The sequence below is a fragment of the Peromyscus leucopus genome, chromosome 7 (assembly GCF_004664715.2).
Source record: "Peromyscus leucopus breed LL Stock chromosome 7, UCI_PerLeu_2.1, whole genome shotgun sequence".
Lineage (NCBI taxonomy): Eukaryota > Metazoa > Chordata > Mammalia > Rodentia > Cricetidae > Peromyscus > Peromyscus leucopus.
The window spans coordinates 104,890,182-104,910,505 of record NC_051069.1 but is presented as its reverse complement, the minus strand read 5'-3'; the positions used below and the strand labels follow the sequence as shown (position 1 = coordinate 104,910,505).

General features: G+C 41.8%; 1 protein-coding gene across 10 annotated transcripts in view; it reads left to right on the top strand.

Annotated features, from left to right (window-relative positions):
• Rbms3 (RNA binding motif single stranded interacting protein 3) overlaps positions 1-20,324 on the top strand; it is a 1,336,321-nt gene that overhangs the window by 1,208,292 nt on the left and 107,705 nt on the right. For 7 of the 10 annotated variants that reach the window (XM_037208204.1, XM_037208205.1, XM_037208202.1 and 4 more), the window contains 3 exons: positions 5,569-5,615; positions 17,521-17,617; positions 20,045-20,095. In XM_037208204.1, coding sequence (XP_037064099.1) covers positions 5,569-5,615; positions 17,521-17,617; positions 20,045-20,095 — 195 coding nt within the window. The remainder of the gene's footprint in view (positions 1-5,568; positions 5,616-17,520; positions 17,618-20,044; positions 20,096-20,324) is intronic. The other 3 variants (XM_037208207.1, XM_037208209.1, XM_028886537.1) reach the window with 1 other exon arrangement.

Below are 20,324 nucleotides of genomic sequence, written 5' to 3'. Positions count from 1 at the left end.
GTATTGTCCTCATGAACCACTAGAAACAAACATACTTTCAGGAGAAACTGGATCATGATTCCAATGAAATCACATGTGAAAGAATTTCCTGGAAAACTTAGGAATATTAACTAGACTTGGGATATCTCAGACCATTTTTTACAGATGTAGAGACATTGTCTAAGTCATTTACCACTAACTGCTTCGTGTATATCACAAAGTGTTTGGCACGTGCTGCTCAAGTAGAAAAGAATTCAGCTCTGTCTCCCGGTCCTGCCAGGTCCTGCCAGGAGTCCTCTAAACCTTGAACTGAAGGCAAGTCTTTGCCTGTGTGACCTGGGAAGCAGCAGCTAGCTGTGAGTTCACACGCCTGCTTTGGTGAGTCGGGTCTGCTAGTTGGCCCCCCAGATGCAGCTTTATCTACTGCACATGCTGCATCTGAGACTCAGGGAGCAGGCTGAAGGGACAGCCCTTCTCATTTTAAAAGCCTCAATAGCTTGGCTTCTCGGCACTAAAATGTTTTTATTTAACCAAATACCCTTTCCTGAAGCTCTCAGCCCAATGTTCATGTATGATGACTGAAGATAGCAATTAAGAATTTTAAGTCCCCATGATATGGTAATTTTGCATCATATGTAATTGCTATGTCCAGTCCTCTGCCTAGCCCATATTGTCAAGGAAAAAAGTGGGGAAAATACTATGTTCTTGGAGAAGGGTTAGCTATGTCCAGCCTAGCAGTGACTTGAGACAAGGAATATTACACCAAATATCTCCAGTAAGATATGGTCAGGGCTGATCTGCATGTCCCCTTACCGATTCTAGTAAGGAGACCATTACAGCGAAGTGCAGCATCAGTCAACTGTGATATTTTTGGAATTGCTGGCATGGTGTGACAACCCTAGCCTGTCAGAGGTTTTGTGATCACCCCCGTTAATGGCTTGGCAGCTGTAGCTTCCCAGCTCCAGGCACTATCACACTGAACCTACAAGGATCTGGATCGGCCTCCCAGACACCTTTGCTTGGTGAGCATCTCAGGCTCACCCACTGCAGCCTCTAAATTCTGTATTTTCCACGCTCGGATACGGTGTCACAGTAGTTTTGACAGTACGTTTGCTATATCATTGACTGCAAAACACCATTGGTTAAAGATGAACTATTGTATTATTTTAAATACCACTAAAAAGATAGAGAAGTAACTTGACAAACCATGAAATGCCAGCAATTATTAGGGAATCCTAATTTTATAGATATTAAGTCATGAGAAAAATAAAACTGTGTCTTAGAATCTGTGAAATTTAGACATTTAGATTGAGGCTAAAAACAAACTCCCTGTGTTGGCTAATTCGATCATTGTTGTGACTAAATTCCTGCCAAAAAGCAACCTAAGGGAAGATGGGGTTATTTTAAATCACAGCCTAAAGCAGTACAGACCAGGAACTGGAGTGATGGCCTGGCCCCTAAGGACACTGGCTACTCTTGCAGAGGGCCTGCGTTTGAGCCACCTGCATGGTGACTCACAACTGTCTGTAACTCCAGTTCCAGGGATAGGATGTCTCTTGACCTCTGTGTACACTGCATGTACAGTATACACTTATATCCATGGAACAGGCAAAACTTTTGTACACATAAAATTAATATGTATTATATAATACATAGTATAATATATAATTATGATATTATATATATATATATGTATGTATGTATAAGAAAAAAGAGTACCCTTTTCCTGTTTCTTATTTAACCACCAAGCTCTTCCTGGAAAAGCTTAGGCATTCTCAGCTTTCCAACTTGTGATCTCTGGGCATCTGTTTTATCTTGTCCTTCCATGTTGATATATAAGGCAGACATCCTCTGGCAGGAAGGTTTTTAGAAGGAGCCAAGGAGCAGAAATTTGGGAATGGCATCACACCAAAACAACAGCTTTACGACTCCTCTCTGTCAGTCATAAAGGACTCCCTTCTTTTAGCTCTCTGGCTGCCTTTGCTACTTTGAAAATGGTAAATCTGCAGTATTGCCTTCTCCTGATTCCTGAAGGTCCTCTTGAAGCAGTCCAGGTGGTACTTAGCAGCAGGTCCTCCACCGGAAGAGGGCTTGCTGGTCTCTCTTCCTCTCAGCCCTCCAGAGCCAAAACCACAACTCAGCTCAGGCAGGCTGCTGACTTCTGTACTGTACTGAAAAGTCTCTACAACCGAGCTCTCTGTTTCCCCTATGTCTACTACCAGCTAAGGACTTTACAAATTCAGCTGAGCTGAGTCCATCTCAGATTTCTCAAAAGGAAGTTTTGCAAATATCAGGACTCCAAAGGAAGTCATTAAGGTTTCATTTGAAAACCTACCTTTAAGTGAGGTGCAAATCCAGAATTCCCTCCTACCTTTAAGTGAGGTGCAAATCCAGAATTCCCTCCTACCTTTAAGTGAGGTGCAAATCCAGAATTCCTCCTATGCTTAAGTGGGGTACAAATCATACAAATTCAGAATTCCTTTGAAGTCTCTGATTTGCTTCCTAAGTTCTTGAAAATGTATTTATCTAATCCACAGCACAGGATTTTCTAAAGTGGTGTGTGTAGGACATATTTCCTAAGTTTAAATCTAGTCACAGCAGCCTAGATGTTCTCAAGATTGCTTCTGCATGATAAACCTGGGAAAGAAGGAAACAGGTGTGCTAGCCATCTTACTGGCTTTGTGACAGTCACAGAGTCTCTCTTCTCAGATAAGAATGAATGCTTCAGTCCAGAGGTTCACTCTGAAACAGAAATGCCTGTTCCTAATGTGATGCTATGTGCACTGTCTATAATTGTCACCTGTTGATAAAACCTCACTGAATCACTTAGCTATGAATAGCCCATATCCAGCACCTAAGTCAGTCTTCTGGCCTGTTTCAGTGAATCTTCCAGTTTTATTAAAAATAAAGTAACTGTCACTTCTGGCCAGGTGGTGTATGCCTGAGGCAGGGGGATCACAAGTTCTGGAGCAGCCTGAACATCATAGCAAAGCTCCAGCAAAACTCTCTAAAACAACAATAATATTCTATCTAATAAAGAGTTTGTTTTTTTTCTAAAATATCTATCACTCATGTATTTTTGTACCTAGGAGGCCTGGAAATGTCCTATTATGGCTGAAATACTAAAGCAATGCTTAGCTGGAGTTAAAAAGAGATAGAAGTGCCCAATTTTGTTTTAAATAAATTATTTATGCCACTAATATACAAATAATGTGAACTGGAAACAGACAACTCTTGTGAACATAACAAGCCCTTTTTGAAAGTAGACAGCAGGATTAAACATCACGTTTTAAAACATCGGGTGTGACGGTTTCATTTTGTTCCAAGATATTTTATGTTATTTTTTTCCCTGTGACTCTGGAGTTTGTCAACATGCCATCATATTTGGTGATTACACAATGGTGATTTCATGCCTCTGGCTTTGTCTAAAGGGGCTAGACAGAGCAGCAAAATCAATTTCTTCCCCATCTTTGTGGGAAGAGACAAAGGGAAATTGAATGCAAAGTCTGCATCAAGAGCATATTAGCATCATAACTCAGCAATCTGTCACGCTCAAGGTGAGCCCCAGGTGCAGACAAGTACTAGCTCTGGACTGTGACACTCAGCCAACACTTCAGTTAAAAACAAAATCCTTGCCTTCCTCTGTTACCCACCCTGTTCCAAATGCATGTGACCTGAGACTGTCTCTTCTAGCCAAGGTTCTCACAGGCAGGACCATCCTAGGCAAAATCCTGAAGTAGGTGGTGACAGCTTCACTAAATTCTGCCCCACCTCCCTCACCCAAGTCACTCCTCACCCAGCAGTTCACTGTTCCAGATATATTCTGACTCCTGTGTAGCAGGGCTAGGAAATTGTCCCTTGAATTACTGCTTTAGTGTGTGTCTATCATACAGCGGACACACACACACACACACACACACACACACACACACACACACACACACACACACACCATAGCTTAGGATGCTTGGTAAACATCCTCTGTGGAGATACCCTGGGCACCTCTGCTGACTTGTAACAGACATCTCAACTGTTTTACACACTTCATGTAATCCAGACTATGGATTCTCTCCCATCATGCCACTTTAGATCATCTGTGATATCATGCTTTAGTTCCTTACTCCCATCTAAATAACAACATGAAAATTATCATTAGTGGAATTTTATGAGAAATGCAAGCTTAAAGGCAGCAGACTGTACTATGTATCAGAGCCCACGTGGCATGGCACAGTTCCTTTCAGTTCTGTGTTAAAAATCCAAAGAATCTGATCAGGAAACTGGCTTAAACCATGTGGAAAAGGAAAAAAACTCAAAACACAAAGGCTCTTTTGTTTTTAATTTTTTTTAATGCTTTTCTTCTTCTACCTTGAGACATCCTAGAAGCTTATTTGCTTATATTTCCTATCTCTTTATTTTAAAGTAATTATGGATTCATGTGAAGTTATAAAAACTTTGCAGGAGTTCCTATATATACCCAGTTTCCCCAGTGGTTACAATTTTTAAAATTATGGCAGATTATCAAAGAAAGAAAATTCATACTGATAGGGCTCACTAATTTTAAAATACTAACAAAAATATCACCCTAAAGATAACCTGAACTATTTTAAATTCCTTTCTACATTTTTTTCCATTTACAAGTGCTAACTACACTGAGGGCCCTGGGACACCCAAGGTTGTCTGTCCACACAGCACAGAGAAGGCTCTCCCACCTCGGGAGAGATGGTACCCAGACTTCACTAGAGCCCCAATCCAATCTCAAAACAAAAGAGCTGCAAGGATCCCATATCACAAGGTGTGGGTATAAGGTCTCAGATTTCAGGGTTCAAGAGAGACACTGAGATGGACTGTCTTTTTGACTAAGGGACTTACTAGGAGAGTTATTAATGACATAGACAACTGCATGACAGGGTTCTGAATCAGATGGGAGGGTCTCCTCTTACAGGTATCAGGTAGGGTGCTATACCATCTAATTGACAAATAGTCCATAGTCATGTTGTCTGTGATTTCCGTGTAGCAGGGTAAGTGGGGAGATTTGGGTGTCCATCATACAGGATGTTCCCATGTGCCTCCTGATAGCTTAGGGTTCTTGGTAAACTTCCCTTGTGGAAGACAGATTACAGATTCACAATCATAGGGTAGTGACTTCCTTTGCTCTTATAGTGGCCAAGGGTCTCGAGAGAAAGAGGCCTTGGTAGTCCTTAGCCCAATGCTAACAATATGTTTGTGACCTTGAGTGAGCCACTGACCTCAATAAGCTTCAGTGTCTTCATGGATGGAACAGAGTGAAGACTGCTTCTGCCTACTTCAGAGAGTTGTCATGAGGACCAAAGTTGGTGGCGGAGGAAGGGACAAGGAAGGCTGTAGAGTGACCACAGTAAAGTTTATTTGCCCTTCTGGAACTACTACCAATTAAACAAGTGTCACATTTTTGGTTTTTGAAGACAGCCTTATACTTAAAAACAGAATAAGACTGCCTCTTCATTAGCCACATGCCCTAGAAATTTCAAAAAAAAAAAAAAAACTGAATGTTTTGGTACTATAATAAAAATATTGAGATATCTTTTTTCTATTCTTCACCCTTCTATGCAGGCTGGCATGGCTCTGACCTATGATCCCACAGCTGCCATACAGAATGGGTAAGTAGACCCCATTTTCTCTGTTTTTTATTTTTTCTAAGCAGTCTCTGGGCTCTGAATGTCTACCAAAGAAAAATGACCAGCTATGGTGTTTTTTTGTGTATGGTTTGTTAGCCAAACTTGTCCTGCCATTGGCTCTTTCTTCTCACAAGTGCTTCTAATGGCTGTTTCTGCAGTTCTGAGACTTTAGGGTTCTAAGCCTTTCTTTTAGCTCATCTGTTCCAGTCCTCTTGAACCTCAAAACTGATGTGAGAGGAAGAGCCAGGCATGGAGGGAGCATCAGTAGCATAGGCCTGGGAGGGTCACCTGGGTCTGCAGGACCTGTGTTGCACAGCTGTCTCCATGGAGGTCAATCTTAAGTGATGCCTAGTGTTTGGCCAGGTTCATTTCTGCGATGGAGTTAGGGACATGGTCACACTGGTTCAGGTCATTGTATCTTCTCTCTTCATTTTGATCTGTGTCTAGACATGTATAGCCTCTTACTTAGCTTCAAATCCTACCTCACAAATTCAAGACAGTTAAACCATGTGGTGTAGCCTCTTTAAAACTGTTCTGTTTGGTTGTATTATATACAAGTATGGAAGCCAAAGGACAATTTGTGTGAGTTACTTCTGTCCTCCTAACATGTGGGTCCCCAGGATCAAATTCAGGTCCTCAGACTTGGCAACAAGCACCTTTACCTGCTGAGCCAGCTTGCCTGCCCTGTTATGGTTTTATTTGGTTGTTTGTTTATTTTGGGACAAGCTCTTGCTGTATAGTTTAGGCTGGCTTCAAACTTAAAATTATTCTGCCTCAGTGATGACAAGTATGAGCCATCATGTCTTTGAAGATGGACACTGGGACTAATATATTGCTCTCGTTGATTGACTTTGACTGACTTGCCATTGGCCCTGGGTATTGTAATTTGTCTGTTTCTCACCCCAGGATTAGAGTGGAGACAGTGACTTTGACCTGTCTGATTTTTGGTTATGGAGTTCATATTGTTAGAAATAGAAAGAACATAATTATTTTATAATAATTGTACATTAGTAGTTTAATCACAGTCATGATTATTGCTGTTTCTATCGATAAATATATTGCTGGGCTATGTAAGAGTGAAATTTAGATGTATCAGCTTACTCAGAAACTGTTGAATGTATAACTTCAAAATTATAGGTGTCATCCACATGATGACAGAGTCATTATCCCAAGATGGCACTAATACTGATTTCAAATAGTATGTCCTCTCTGCTTTCCCCTCTTGCTCCATTGCTCACAAAGCTGTTGTAGAGTGCTTTGGTTCTAGAATCCAGCCCAGAGCTTACACCTGACAGCAAAAGTGGTTTGTTTCATACACTGATGCTGTGTCACCTGAGTGAGAGTGAATGTTCCCAGTTTTCAAATAATAAATCTTCATGTCTGTCAGAGGTGGAGATGTGAATCAAACACCACATTTAGGAGAGTGTGACATCTCCTCATTTCCATCTGGGACAGAAAGGACTGCACTGCCAGACATGGTGGACATGCCTTTAATCCCAGTACACAGCAGGCAGAGGCTGGCGGATCTCTGTGAGTTCAAGTCCAGCCTGGTCTACAGAGCAAGTTCCAGGACAGCTGGGGCTACACAGAAAAACCCTGTCTTGATAAACCAAAAAGAAGGCAGAGGAGTAGAACAAAGGAAGGAAGGGAGGGAGGGAGGGAGGGAAGGAAGGAAGGAAGGAAGGAAGGAAGGAAGGAAGGAAGGAAGGAAGGAAGGAAGGAAGGAAGGGAGGGAGGAAGGAAGGGAGGAAGGAAGGAAGGGACCTAGCTCATTAATAGCAGGCATCAGGAAGATACTTTCTGAGAACATGGGCTCCCTGAGGAGAGCGGTCTGCAGAGGTGGCTACCAACCATTTTAAAAGAGTAGACGTTTCTCATGGAAGAACTCTGCAGGTGCAGAAAGTTATGCTGGAGCGAATTTGAAAATTTTAAATTTGCCTTTTCATTATGGTATGACATAAATAATAAAGAAGTCCTTGAAGCAGGATGATCTAGTAAGTGGGATAAATCACTGAAGAGAGATTAAAATAGCCTAGGCCTAGGGAGAGAACTCAATCAGTAAAATTCTGGCCATATTAGCATAAGGACCTTAGTTCAAGTACTAAAACCAATATTAAGGAAAAGCTGGGCACAGTAAAATGTAACTGTAACCTTGGTGCTGGGGAAATAGAAGACAGACAGATCTCTGGGGCTCAGTGGCCAGCCTAGCTTGCATGGCTGCCTCCAGACCAGTGAGAGACTCTGTTGTTAAAACATACAGTGGATAGTGTCCTGAGAAATGACACTTGATGTTAGCTTCTGACCTTCACATGAACATACTCAAGCAAGCCAACCTGCATACCTGTGTGCATCAGCACTCACAACATACACATACACACACATAAAATGAACATTAAAATATCCTAGTGATAAAAACATAAGAGTTTATTCTAGGAAGCTTGATACATAAATGGAAGAGGAAAACAGGAACAAACTATCTGAAGGAACTGACCATCTAGCAATTCCATGTGGGTCCCCCACTGAGAACGGATAGCATGCTGAAAAGCCACAAGCCACGTCCCAGGTTTCTTTCCTGCTACTCTCTAGTGGACTGATAGAAGCAGATAAGAACCTTGCCATCAGCCCAGAACCTTCATTGAACCCCGCCTCGTTCACATGCTCTTTTCTCTCAGAGTTTGGTGTTTTCACAATATCCCTTCCTTTTGCTGGGTCTCATCCATTTTTCTGAAATTCAAGCTTTTATATTCTGCATCCAAGTTCATGGCCAGCTGTGGGCTCTGTCATTTGTATTTCTGGCTGCTGCTTCTTAGGTATTATTATCAAGTATTGTCCTATTTCCTAAGTAGGAAGACAAACTGTCCATATGTTTCTCATGTCTTGAGGTAAGAATGGAATTCAGGGGCCAGGAGATGACTTCTAGGGTAAAACACTTTCTGTGCAAGCATAGTACTTCTCAGTAAGTTGTACAAATAAAAAATAATGAATAGTATTAAAAAGAAGACATGAGGTTGCAAGGGTGTTAGGAAGAGTTGGAACATAAGAGTTGAGGGGTAGATACAATCTTAGTTGTATTACCAAATAATAAAATAATCAAATGAGTAGAGTTCTGTAACTGCCACATTAATACTTCATTGTGAAATTAGAGTCAAGACTTTGTGTAGTTTATATGTTAATCAACGTAACTCTACCAGAGTAAGACTTGCGGTTGGCATTTAGTCACTGGGAAATGCCAATTCCATCTGTCTGAATCCATCCAAGTTACCAATTCAGATGAGTTCAATGTCACTTTTACATAAGAGTTGGAAGTTAGTGTCAAAGTCATGACTGAAAAGGAAAATCTGAATAATTTAACTTTTACCTTAGATCAGCTTTAGCAAAATAAAAATGTCCATTCTTCTCTCTTCACACAGCTGGACTCTACTAGAATTCATTATGACTGTCACCCAGTGGGTTTTTTTTTCCTCCTAGCAGTCCACTATGAAATCTCATCACTTTCAAATATGAGTGGGGCAGATGGTAAATAAGCTTTCCACATTCCAAAGCACATCTTTCCCATGCCTTCTCTCCCACGGTATGGGGCATAAAGCCTTTCAGAGGATTTTATTGGAGCAAGATATTTTCTTGTGGGAGGTGAGAAAGGGAATGTCTCCTGTGACATTCTTTGCCAGCTGTTTTAGGCATTTGATATTAAGTGATATGGAAGCCTATCTTATTACTCTAAGAAAGAAATGAATGGAAAAGCTATGTTGGTATTACAGTAAAAATGACCGAGAACTTATTAATCGCATCCTGTTGTATTCCCTCGAGGATCATATTCATGGTTCCAACTCTAACAATATTGCCTGTGGACATGAAACACAAGCTCTTACTGTTTATTTTGGTGTGCAAATAGGATTTTGTATGTTTTCTTTATGGTAAAAACATTCCACCCTGGGGTTATTGATATGTCCATGTTATTTTTATTGCAAGTGAAATGAGATTTACTGTATTACTGCTGACTGCAAATCCCCCTGAAATGGCCTTTCTTTAGGCAAACTGATACCCCATTAGTGACCCTACACTCTCATTTTCCTGGGCTTAGGAAGCATGCTTGCCTTTCCTGCCTTTAATGCCAGAAAACTCAGGAACTCCTTGCATTTTTTAAAAACTCACATCTGAGTCAAAGTGCCTGCAGTACATGAGTGAGGTCCTAAGTTTGGATCCCCACAAACTGATCACACGAACTGGATGCTGTAGGGTGAGTATGTAATCCTACAGGACTATAGGAAGTGGAGACATGAGAATCCCTGAGGTTCAGGGATGGGCTAGCCTGGCGTAGGCAGCAGTGAAGTGAGAGACCTTACAGCAAAGTGAGAAGTGAAGACCAACATCTGAGGCTGTCCTCCAACCTCCACACATGAGTCAAAGTACCTGAATGCACGCTGTACACAAAGATAAACAGGTCGTCAATGGGCAGCTAGGATGCCATAGATTCTATTTAGTTTCCTCTTAGCCCTTTAGCAGTTGGTGTTTAGTTCATGTGAAACCTCATCCATATGCTCACACCAGGCTTCTTAATGTCATACTTATTAACATGTCAACCTGGATGAGTTGTGGGTAAATTTCCCACTATGCACTGCAGAATGATTTGTAGAATTCCAGAACTTCTAGACATCAAGAGCATCAGGTTGTCTCCAGACATTGTCAAAGGAAGAAAGAACTTCCTTAAGCTTAGAACTGCTCAGTTAAGCATATAAATAAGGATTTCATGTAAGGGGAATCATGGTCCCAAGTGTGTGTGTGTGTGTGTGTGTGTGTGTGTGTGTGTGTGTGTGTGTGCATATATATGTATATGCATGTGTGAATGTATGCATGTCTGTATGCATACATGCACGTATGGCTCTGGAGTGATGGCTCAGTGGCTAAGAACCCTATATGCTCTTATAGAGGACCTAAGTTTGGGTCCCAGCACCCACATGGCTGCTCAAAACTATCTATAACTCCAGTTACCAGGGATCTGATGCTTCTTATGGCTTCTCAGTCACTAATGTAAGCAAACAGTCATGCACATAAAATAAATAATAAATCTGAAAAATCACTAAACATTAAAACAAATCTCTTAAGAGAGTAAATGATTTTGAGTTGAACGATGTGCCCAGCCATCCGTTCTCATTCTCACAGTCTTGTAACATCACTCAGAAGTCATGATGCGTGCATTACCAGATAAAATCACAAAGGCACATGCATGGAATGCCTATAACTTTGTTATGATGACTACAGGTTGGGTTGATTTTCCATTAGCTGCTCCCCATTACATAACACCTCTCCTTGAAGCATTCATTTGGATTTGTTTCAATAGATGCCTATGTGAAAAGTCTGGGCTTTGCTTCTGTGTTTTGTATATTAATGTGTATGCAAGTACAAGTATGTTTGGGGTTGCATATGTGTGTGTGTGCATGTGTGCTTGTGCACGCATGTGTGAGTGTATGTATCTGATATGTCTCTATGTGGTATGATGTATGTATGTGTATGTGTGTATAGATGTGTGTGTGTGTGTGTGTGTTGTGTATGCATGTACATCCATGTTTAGACCAGAATTGAACCTCAGATATCATTCCCCAGAAGATACTCACCAGTTTTTGAGACAGGGCCTCTCACTTGCCAGGCTAGGCTGGCTGTTCATGGAACCTTAGCCATCTGCCTGTTTCTACTTCCCCAGTGCTGGGATTTCAAGGGCCTGCTACCACACCTGGCTTCTCTTAAGTGCATTCTAGGAATTCACCTCGAGTCTCATGATTGCCCTTTCTGACTGAGCTATATCCTCCATCAGACAATGTTTGTTTGTAAAGCATGGTATAGACATGTGGCAGGGCCTCGAACTCACTGCGGTGCCTCCTTTAGAGTCAGTAGTTAGTTCTCCTTTGGGTGCCAGCCCCCTAAGTCCCAGCTACCACAGCAGCCTCACCTGGCATGTCCTAAACTTAGAGTTTCAGGAAAGTCATCTGCTTTCGCTCCTCTTTGGGTTTGAAAAGAGTACCAACAGCTGGATCGCAGAATGAAGAGATTATATGGTGCACTGTCCACTCTCCCAAGTGTGTGTCTGCTCTAAGTGACTCTGACTTGATGGCAGTTTCAGAACATCCTGGGAAGTATGAAGTGTCAATCTTGTGTGATTGATGGGATTAGAGCAGATAAAAAGAAAACACGTTAAAATCTCCCCCACGGGCTCCTCTTGTGAGTATCCGTTTACTTGGTTGATTTCTTCATATTTCTGTTCTTGGCATTCCCCACAGAATTTCTTTGCAAACTCTGTCAGTCTAATTTTTATTGCTTTCATTTTTAATACTCCAATTGGAACATTTTACAAAATAGACCATCCTTACTAAAATGCATCACGTGTTTTATCTCTCAGTTTAAGAGGATGAGAATGGACTTGTGCCACAAGTTACATCACTGTATGGGGCACAAGACAGACACTTTGTTGAGAAGCCCTGGGTGACTGTCATGTCCTTATCAACCTAGGGAAAGTCTCTCTGCCCACTGCCTCATAAACAAAATTTGTCAAAGACCTAAAAGGGATTATTAAAAGCCAAGGACCCCTTTCACAGAAGGGCAATGCTGTGTCTAGTTATGAATGCCCTTCATTCTTAGAAAGCAGACATTATTTGAACTTCCCTTGGACATTTACCAAGATGTGGTATTGGGTTTCCCTTCTCTGGACTCTCATCTCTAGCTTCCTATCTCCTTCATTGAACCAACTTCCATGCTCCAAATTCTAGCAATGGCTTTGTGTTCATTCATCCCAACAATAAACAGTTATTACATTACTACAATTGCCCCAGGCTCCTTCCTAGACAGCAAGGCCACAATCACCTGAATCCACATTGAACTAACATTCTAAAGAGACAAATGATTAAGAAATATGCTATAGTTTTCAGGTGGGGCTTCCATAGGGAAGTCGTTGTCTTAACTGTAATTGATCTCCTCACAAATTCAAAGGCTTGAAGTTCAAAATCAAGGACATAACTTGTTTTCTGTGAGGGGACCTCTTCCTGGTTTTCTGAACACTACCGTCCTGCTATCTCCTGAGTAGTCCTTCCTCGTGTGTGTGTGTGTGTGTGTGTGTGTGTAGGAATGGACTCTTAGGTATCTGTTTTTAATTGACATTACAAGTTCCGTCTAACCCAGGACCCACCCCTGTTATACCCTTTCACTTCAATTGCTTTTTCTGAGGCCCATTTTCTAATACAGTCATGCCAGAAGTCAAGATTTCAATGTGTGAACTGCAGAGGTGGAAGACACATTCAATCCATAGCAGAGATTTTTTTTTTTCAGAAACTTCATACTGATTCAGTTATAGAGCAAAGAAAAGTAATAAAGAAGTTTTTTTTTTTTTTTGAAAAATGGAGCCAGAGATGGTAGTTACTACATTAGCTCCAAGTGCCTAAAAAAAGTGGCAGCTGAGAGGGTGAAGGGGCGGGGCTGCAGAAGCTGGGCTGCCATTTGTGTACTGCTCAGTGGGATTGGGAACAACAGGATCATAGAGAGGAGAAAGTTCCAGAATCTCAGATGTGGAAGCAGTGAGTAGAAAAAGAAGTCAGAGAGGTTGGCAGGCACCTGATTGTCAAGCCAGTAACTGAATTCTGCTCTCATTGCAATGAAAAACCCTCGAAGGCTGGTAGGCAGATGAGCACAAAGGTAAGGCCTACTTTGAGGGATGAAATAAAGGAGGACTTGTTGAGTGATGTTTCAGAGTCCTGTTTGTCATAGGTACACCTAGTAAATGCTCAGTAAACGTTTTAAAGTGGAAAATAGAGGGCCAAAGAGATGACTCAGGGGCTAAGAACACAGCTGCTCTTGCAGAGGACCTGGGTTTGGTTCCCAGCACCCATGTAACATAGCTCAAAACCACCTGTAACCTCAGCTGCAGAGCTTTCTATGACCTCATCTGGCCTCCAGGAATACCTGCATACACATGGTGCACATAAAGACAAGCAGGCAAACACACATACTCATCAATAAAAAGAAAACGTACCAAGATGAATGTTTTGTGTGTAGCAATCATCTTCATAAACACTGTTTAGAACTGAGTGAGGTGGCACATACCTGTAATCCTAGCACTTGGTCGGCTGAAGTGGGAGGATTCACAGGACTTCAAGGCCAGTCTGTTCTTCATAGTGAGATCCTATCTCAAAAACAGTGTTTCCTGTATGGCATGATGGTATATACCTATAACCCTAGCACTCAGAAAGCTGAGGCTGGAGGATCAGGAGTTCAAGGCCAGCCTCAGTTACTTAATGAGCTAATGGCCAGCTTTAGGTAATATAAGATCCCATTTCCAAAAGCAACCCTCCAAAGCAAGGACAACGTAGTATAGTTCTGAGTATATAAAAACATACTTCTCTATATATGATCTATAGATGAAATCAATAGTGTACAGACTGTATATATACACAAATATGCATAATAGCATATTTGCTCTTTTGGAGTATGACTCTGATTGTGTCAAGAACGCACAGTTCTGAACCCACAGCAACCAGGACATTAAAGAGCTGTACCTACTCCTAAGTCCCCTCACAGTCCTCTGCAGTCAGCCCTTATGTCAGGACTAGACTATACCAGCCACTGACTTAACCCTGCCTCTATGATTTTGCCTTTTCCACATTATGAGATAAACAGGATTGTGTGCTTTGTAGTGTTTTGCACCTTTAATGTAACGTAACTCCTTTGAGCCCCACCATCTTGACATTCCCACTGGTTACAGCTGTCCCTCCTTGTGCACGGATTTTACATTCATGGATTCCACCAACTACAATAAAAAATACTTGAAAATAATATGCATGTACACACAGATGTCTTATTCTTGCCCCTGTCCTCCAGATTTTGTGAGCTAACTACCTATAGGACTGGTGCTTTGTATGAGGTATTATACGTAATCTAGAGTTAATGTGTGGTAATCCAGGGCTATGTGTAAATGAAGACACTACACTGTTTCATGTAAGAGAACAGAGAATCTCTGCATTCATGTGTCCATGGTGGGAGGGAGGACTCTGTCATCAACACTTTGTGGATAATAAAGACAGTTGTGTTTTCTTTTTTGTTGCTTAATAGCATGCCAGGGTATGGATGTACCCACTGTCATTGGAATTTAATGGCATCTGGTTGTTACCAGTTTGAAGCAAATATGAATAAAAGTTCTGTCCATGTTTGCAATAAGGGTTTTGTATAAACAAGTTTTCATTTATCTCACTTAGGAAGAGCAGGGTCCTGGGTCATAGGGTGTGCTTGCATTTATTCTTATAAGCCCTTTCCTAGACAATTGTATCATTTAGTAGTCCCTCCAGGAGAAGAGTTTCACTTTTCCGTATTCTTGTCAGAACTCACCTGCTGTGTCTTTTGTTCTGTGTTCTAGTATGTTGGTACCTTATCTCCCTTTAAGAGCATCACTATAATTAGAAGAGCCAGTGAGCACATGCAAGAAGAATACAATGTAGAATGGATTCGTTGTTTGTTTTTTTTTCCATCTATGCATTTTTTAAAATCCAAAGTATATGGCCTTAAAACATCATTGGTAGGGATTGGAAAGGTGGTTCAACAATGAAGAAAGCTTGCTGCTTTTACAGAGGATCTGAGTTGAGTTCCCAGCACTCACATTGGAAGAGCCATCTGTAACTCCAACTCTGGGATTTCCAGTGCCCTTTTCTGGCTCCAAAGACACCAGCACTCACAAGTGTTCATACTGACACCCACTTATACACATGACATAAAAAATTTTTTTTTTAAAAAATCTTTGGCAAAACCTAAATAAAATAAGTTTAATTTAAATAAGTTTAAAATTAAAAAAAATGTAAGTCACTAATCTTTGTTTTGAATCATTCACTGCTTGAGTCTTGGCAACTGTGAATCTTATTTTTATGTATTCAATAGAAGTATCATAAAATGCTTCCCTTTAGAGAAACTCATGTGACTGTGTCTTCAAAGTTTCAAAGTGTCAGAGAATCCTAAGGGTTAATTAAGATTTTGTCCTGCTAACTAGAAAATGAACATCATTCCTATTTTCTTTTCTTTTCTTTCTTTCTTTTTTTTTTTTTTTTTTTCTTAAGACAGAGTTTCTCTGTGAAACAGTCCTGGCTGTCCTGGAACTCACTCTGTAAACTAGGCTGGCCTGGAACTCACAAACATCTACCTGCCTCTGCCTCCAAGTGCTGGGATTAAAGGCCTATACCACACAGTGAAGATAAATTTGTGTGATCCACTTGAGTAACTGATCTAATAATGTTGACATATGAATACTGTACTTAGTAAAATGTCAGTGAAAATAGCTGATTGAATAATGCAGGTTTTTTTGTATTAAAGGGATGGGAAAGAAACATGAATCTGATAATAAAGGACTATGATCTGCAAAGGTAGAATGTGGTGGCATTGTATTGCCCAAACTATTGTGCACCCTAATAAACTTATCTGGAGTCAAAGAACAGAACAGCCACTAGATACAGAGGCTAGAAAATGGTAGCACTTACACTTTTAATCGTAGCATTCCAGAGGCAGAAATCCCTCTGGATCTCTGTGAGTTCAAGACCACATTAGAAACAGCCAGGGATGGTGACTCACACCTTTAATCCCAGGAAGTGAGGGCAGAAAGCAGAAAGGTACATAAGGCGTGAAAACTGGGAACTAGGCTGGTTAAGCTTTGAGGCTTTTGAGCAACAGTTCAGCTGAGATTCATTCTGGATGAGGACTCAGAGGCTTCCACTCTGAGGAAACATGATCAGCTGAGGAACTGGCAAGATGAGGTAGCTGTGGCTTGTTCTGCTTCTCTGATCTTCCAGCATTCACCCCAATAACTGGCCTCAGGTTTGATTTTATTAATAAGAACTTTTTAAGATTCCTGCTACAATGGAATGTTTCATAAAGACCTACAGAAATAAAGGCAATTTGTGAACAGAAAAAAAAAAAGAAAGAAAATGAATATCACGGTTAACTTTTGTTATGCGTTTAGCAAAAGAAGACCACCACTGCTTTACCCCTGATTTTTCCCAGTCGGTAGGAACACCAGTGCAATCTTGTGACCTCAGTGACCTAGTCTTGTTTGTTCTGTGCATGGCTACTTTGGCCTTTCACATACATGGAGCTATGTGGGAGGAAATAGAGTTTAAAATCCTGCTGAAGAATTAGATCAGTAGACACTTGGTGGACACTAAGACCTATCCTGCCCATTGATGGGTATCCCACTGGTTTTTGTATCTAAGAATTTCTCTGTAGTAGATCTCAGGAAGGTTCTTCCCTCAGATCCGTGAGTTCCTAGTCTCACTCAGTATCATCTTATAATTGTTCATTCAGGGTCCCAGAAGGTTGAGGGATTAATTGCTCCTCATAGTTTCCTGGAGCATGCCCCATGATCCTGTTATCTACACTACTTCCTTGATGGAATCCACAGAGTTCTTGCTTCAATCCAGATGCAAGTCATCCTCTTTCTTCTCTTTCCATGGAGAAAATATTCTCTGTAGGAAGCAGGGATGCTAGCACAAAATATCTAGAGCCTTCTAGGAGTGAATTCTTATTTCCTGAACAGATGCAATTGCTGTGGGCAATCACTGGCCATCCTTACAAAGCATAGTGTCTTCTTTATCCACTGTTGTTTGGGAGGACTCCTGTGTGTAAGGCTTGATACTCCTCTGCCTGTTAGTTATCAAGACTGTTGTGTTCACCATTGATTTTGTAAGATGACTTAAAATTCTTCCTGTGTTCAACTGATTTGTCCCTCTTAGAGGAATCAGAGGTCATAAACCTTCCAGATGGTGGAAAAACAAGGTGGGGGCTCTCTTTCCCCATGTGCTAGGAAGAGCTGGAATGAAGGCCAGGCAAGCAGCAGCTTCATGAATCTTTGTTTATTGTTTTCTGTTTGCAGATTTTATTCTTCACCGTACAGTCTCGCGACCAACCGCATGATCCCACAGACATCTATCACGCCATTCATTGCCGCCTCCCCTGTCTCCACGTACCAGGTAGGTCTGTTCCCCTGCACCTCATCAGAGACCTTCCTTGCCAGTCATGTGCTACTGAGAGCCCAAAGGGGCAAGGGAGAATTAAAAGAAAAATCTGTGGCCCACGTGGTAGCCACGCCTTAATATGATACTGTCCCCATTATGAGTGTAGGCTTCCTGGCTTCCCAGGCTTTCTTTGCATCAGTTCACTAAACAATCAAACCTCACATGCCTTGCACTCTTCCTGCCCAGCTCAGCATGACTCCTTCCATGCTGGGAAATGAGCCTGCCTGCTGTCTCTGTTTTCATTGCTCACATTCCACAGTGGGTCTTCCCTAGCAGCACCTCTGCAGAGATCCCTTGCTCCAGGGTGGTGCGCCACTGTCATCTCAGTTTTTCTCGCAGTTGTCCTGGCAAAGGTGCCCTGTTAGATGTTAGATGAGACTTCCCGATAGGGAGGAGAATCAAAGTGGGAAAACATGCTTCTTCTTTCTGCCCTTTACCTCATTTCTGATTCCTAGAAAGATGAGACATTGGGGGTCTCATGTGTGGAAATTTGGGGCATCTGAGACTCACTGTGTGTCCTAAACTAGGTGTTCTAGCCAGTAGTTCCAAGTTCAAAGGTGGATTGAAATAGTCACATGCCTGCCGCAAAACCCACTCTTTCTCGTGTTCTTGTGAACTACCTCCCAGCCAAGCCAGTCACTCCATTCAGTACCTGCTGTGACTCATCGCTCTTCTTCCAGTGCTCATCAGAAAATGCCTGTGAATGCTCCAGATGGGGAGAATGCAAACAGGGCCAGAGTGAGGAGGCTCAAGTGTGTGGACCTGTGATTTCTCTGTAGTAGGCAAAACACGTGTGGGTGGGTGTTTCAGAGTGGGCAGCAAGTAAGCCTATTGCTACTAATCCAGTGGCATTTCCCTGGCTTAGTCACTCCATACATTTTCCAGGATGTCCCCTCTGTCAGAGCATCAAGCTGAAGTTTATATGCATTTTCCCCTAACCAGAGGCCCCTAGAATCACACCATTCCTTTTCTCCACTCAAACTCTTGAAACAAGTTCCCCACACCGATAGGGTAGATTTTTGTTTAGATTGCATGAGGTGTTTCTAGAGTGGCCGACTTCTTAATTGCCATCTCTTGGGGCCCAAGAGGTTGTGTGCAGGTGTGTTTCAGCTTTGTTCTTCCTTTAGCTTGTGTGTGTGTGTGTGTGTGTGTGTGTGTCTGTGTGTGTGTGTGTCTGTGTGTCTGTGTGTCTGTGTGCTGTCTTTTTTGCTAATCTTGGTCTCTGCTGGAGCCAAGACCACCCACTGAGCCACAGCATGGAATACTTAGGTGATATATGAATAAAATATCCACAGAAAAGTGACTGTTGTCTCCCAAACAAGAGATTACAGCAATTTCCCACATTGTTAATTCTTACTTTGCACCACTTTAAAAGAAAATCTGAAGTATACTGGTAAATTTGGGGGTGAGAATATATTGCAAAGTAAAATCTCCCTGGCTTTCTATGTGATGATCCACTCACACACTGTCTCATTCAGGTGACACATGAAACATTTGTGAAGAGCTGGTATCTGCCATACACATTTTTATCCACAATACTAATTACCATGAGAGAGAATAATATCACAAGGGTGTTTAAGTTGGCCTTAACCTGGAACATTCCCCCACACTCTGTTGTATTTCTTTCTGACACTCCCTTTGCTGCTTGGCTAGCACTAAGATGGGGTCCCCTGAGCATGTGAAGGAGTTGGTAATGGAAGAGATGAGAGTCTTAGCTGTCAGCCTTGGACTCCTTCAGTGTCTTCCTGGATGTCCCTGTGAACTGACCTACAGATAGTCTCTGGGGCTTTTTATGACTTTAGTCTTCAACTCTGACTTCAAAATAAGGTTTCAGGGTTCAACTGTGAGGGCCGGAGAAGCGGCTCAGTCAGCAAAATGCTTACAATCCCAAAACCCCCAGAAAAAGCAGGTACAGTGGTACAAATTTGTAATCTCAACTAAGGAGGCAGAGACAGGCAGATCTTGGGACTCACTGGCCAGTCAGCTTAGCTTACTTGGAAAGTTCCAAGCTAGTGAGAGGCTCCATCTCAAAAATACAAGGTAAATTTTACCTTTTGAATGACACCTGAGGTTGTCCTTTGGCTCTGCACACACACTTACAAATGTGTGCACATGTACATGCACACACACACATGCATGCACACATACACACACACACATACACACACACACACACACACACACACACACACACACACACACACACACACTGCCTGACCTGTGTGGGCATTGCAGCCAACTACCTAGATGGAGAATTGCTAAATTAATCGGGGCCAAGCATTCCTGTCTCCACTTCCTATGACACAGTGCAATGCCATCAAACACAAGAAGCAAGTTGCCTCTGTGATTGCCTTGTCCTAATGAATGCTGTTTGATGCATAGGTCCAGAGTACTTCATGGACGCCTCATCTGCCATACATTATGCAACCAACAGTAAGTGTTCTCAGTCACCTGAGGCTCAATATTTCTATTATCCAAGTGCAAGCTTTTGTGATGCATAGTGGCTTTGGGGTGGAGCTTTGTTCATATACTAGAACTCTTTCAGACAGCCACTTTCTCCAGAAGCAGAGCAGCCACTGGAAAGGGCACAGAAGTATGTGCCATAGGCAATTAGATATAGGGGTGGAGACAGAGGCAAGAAACAGAGATTTGTATGAAAGAG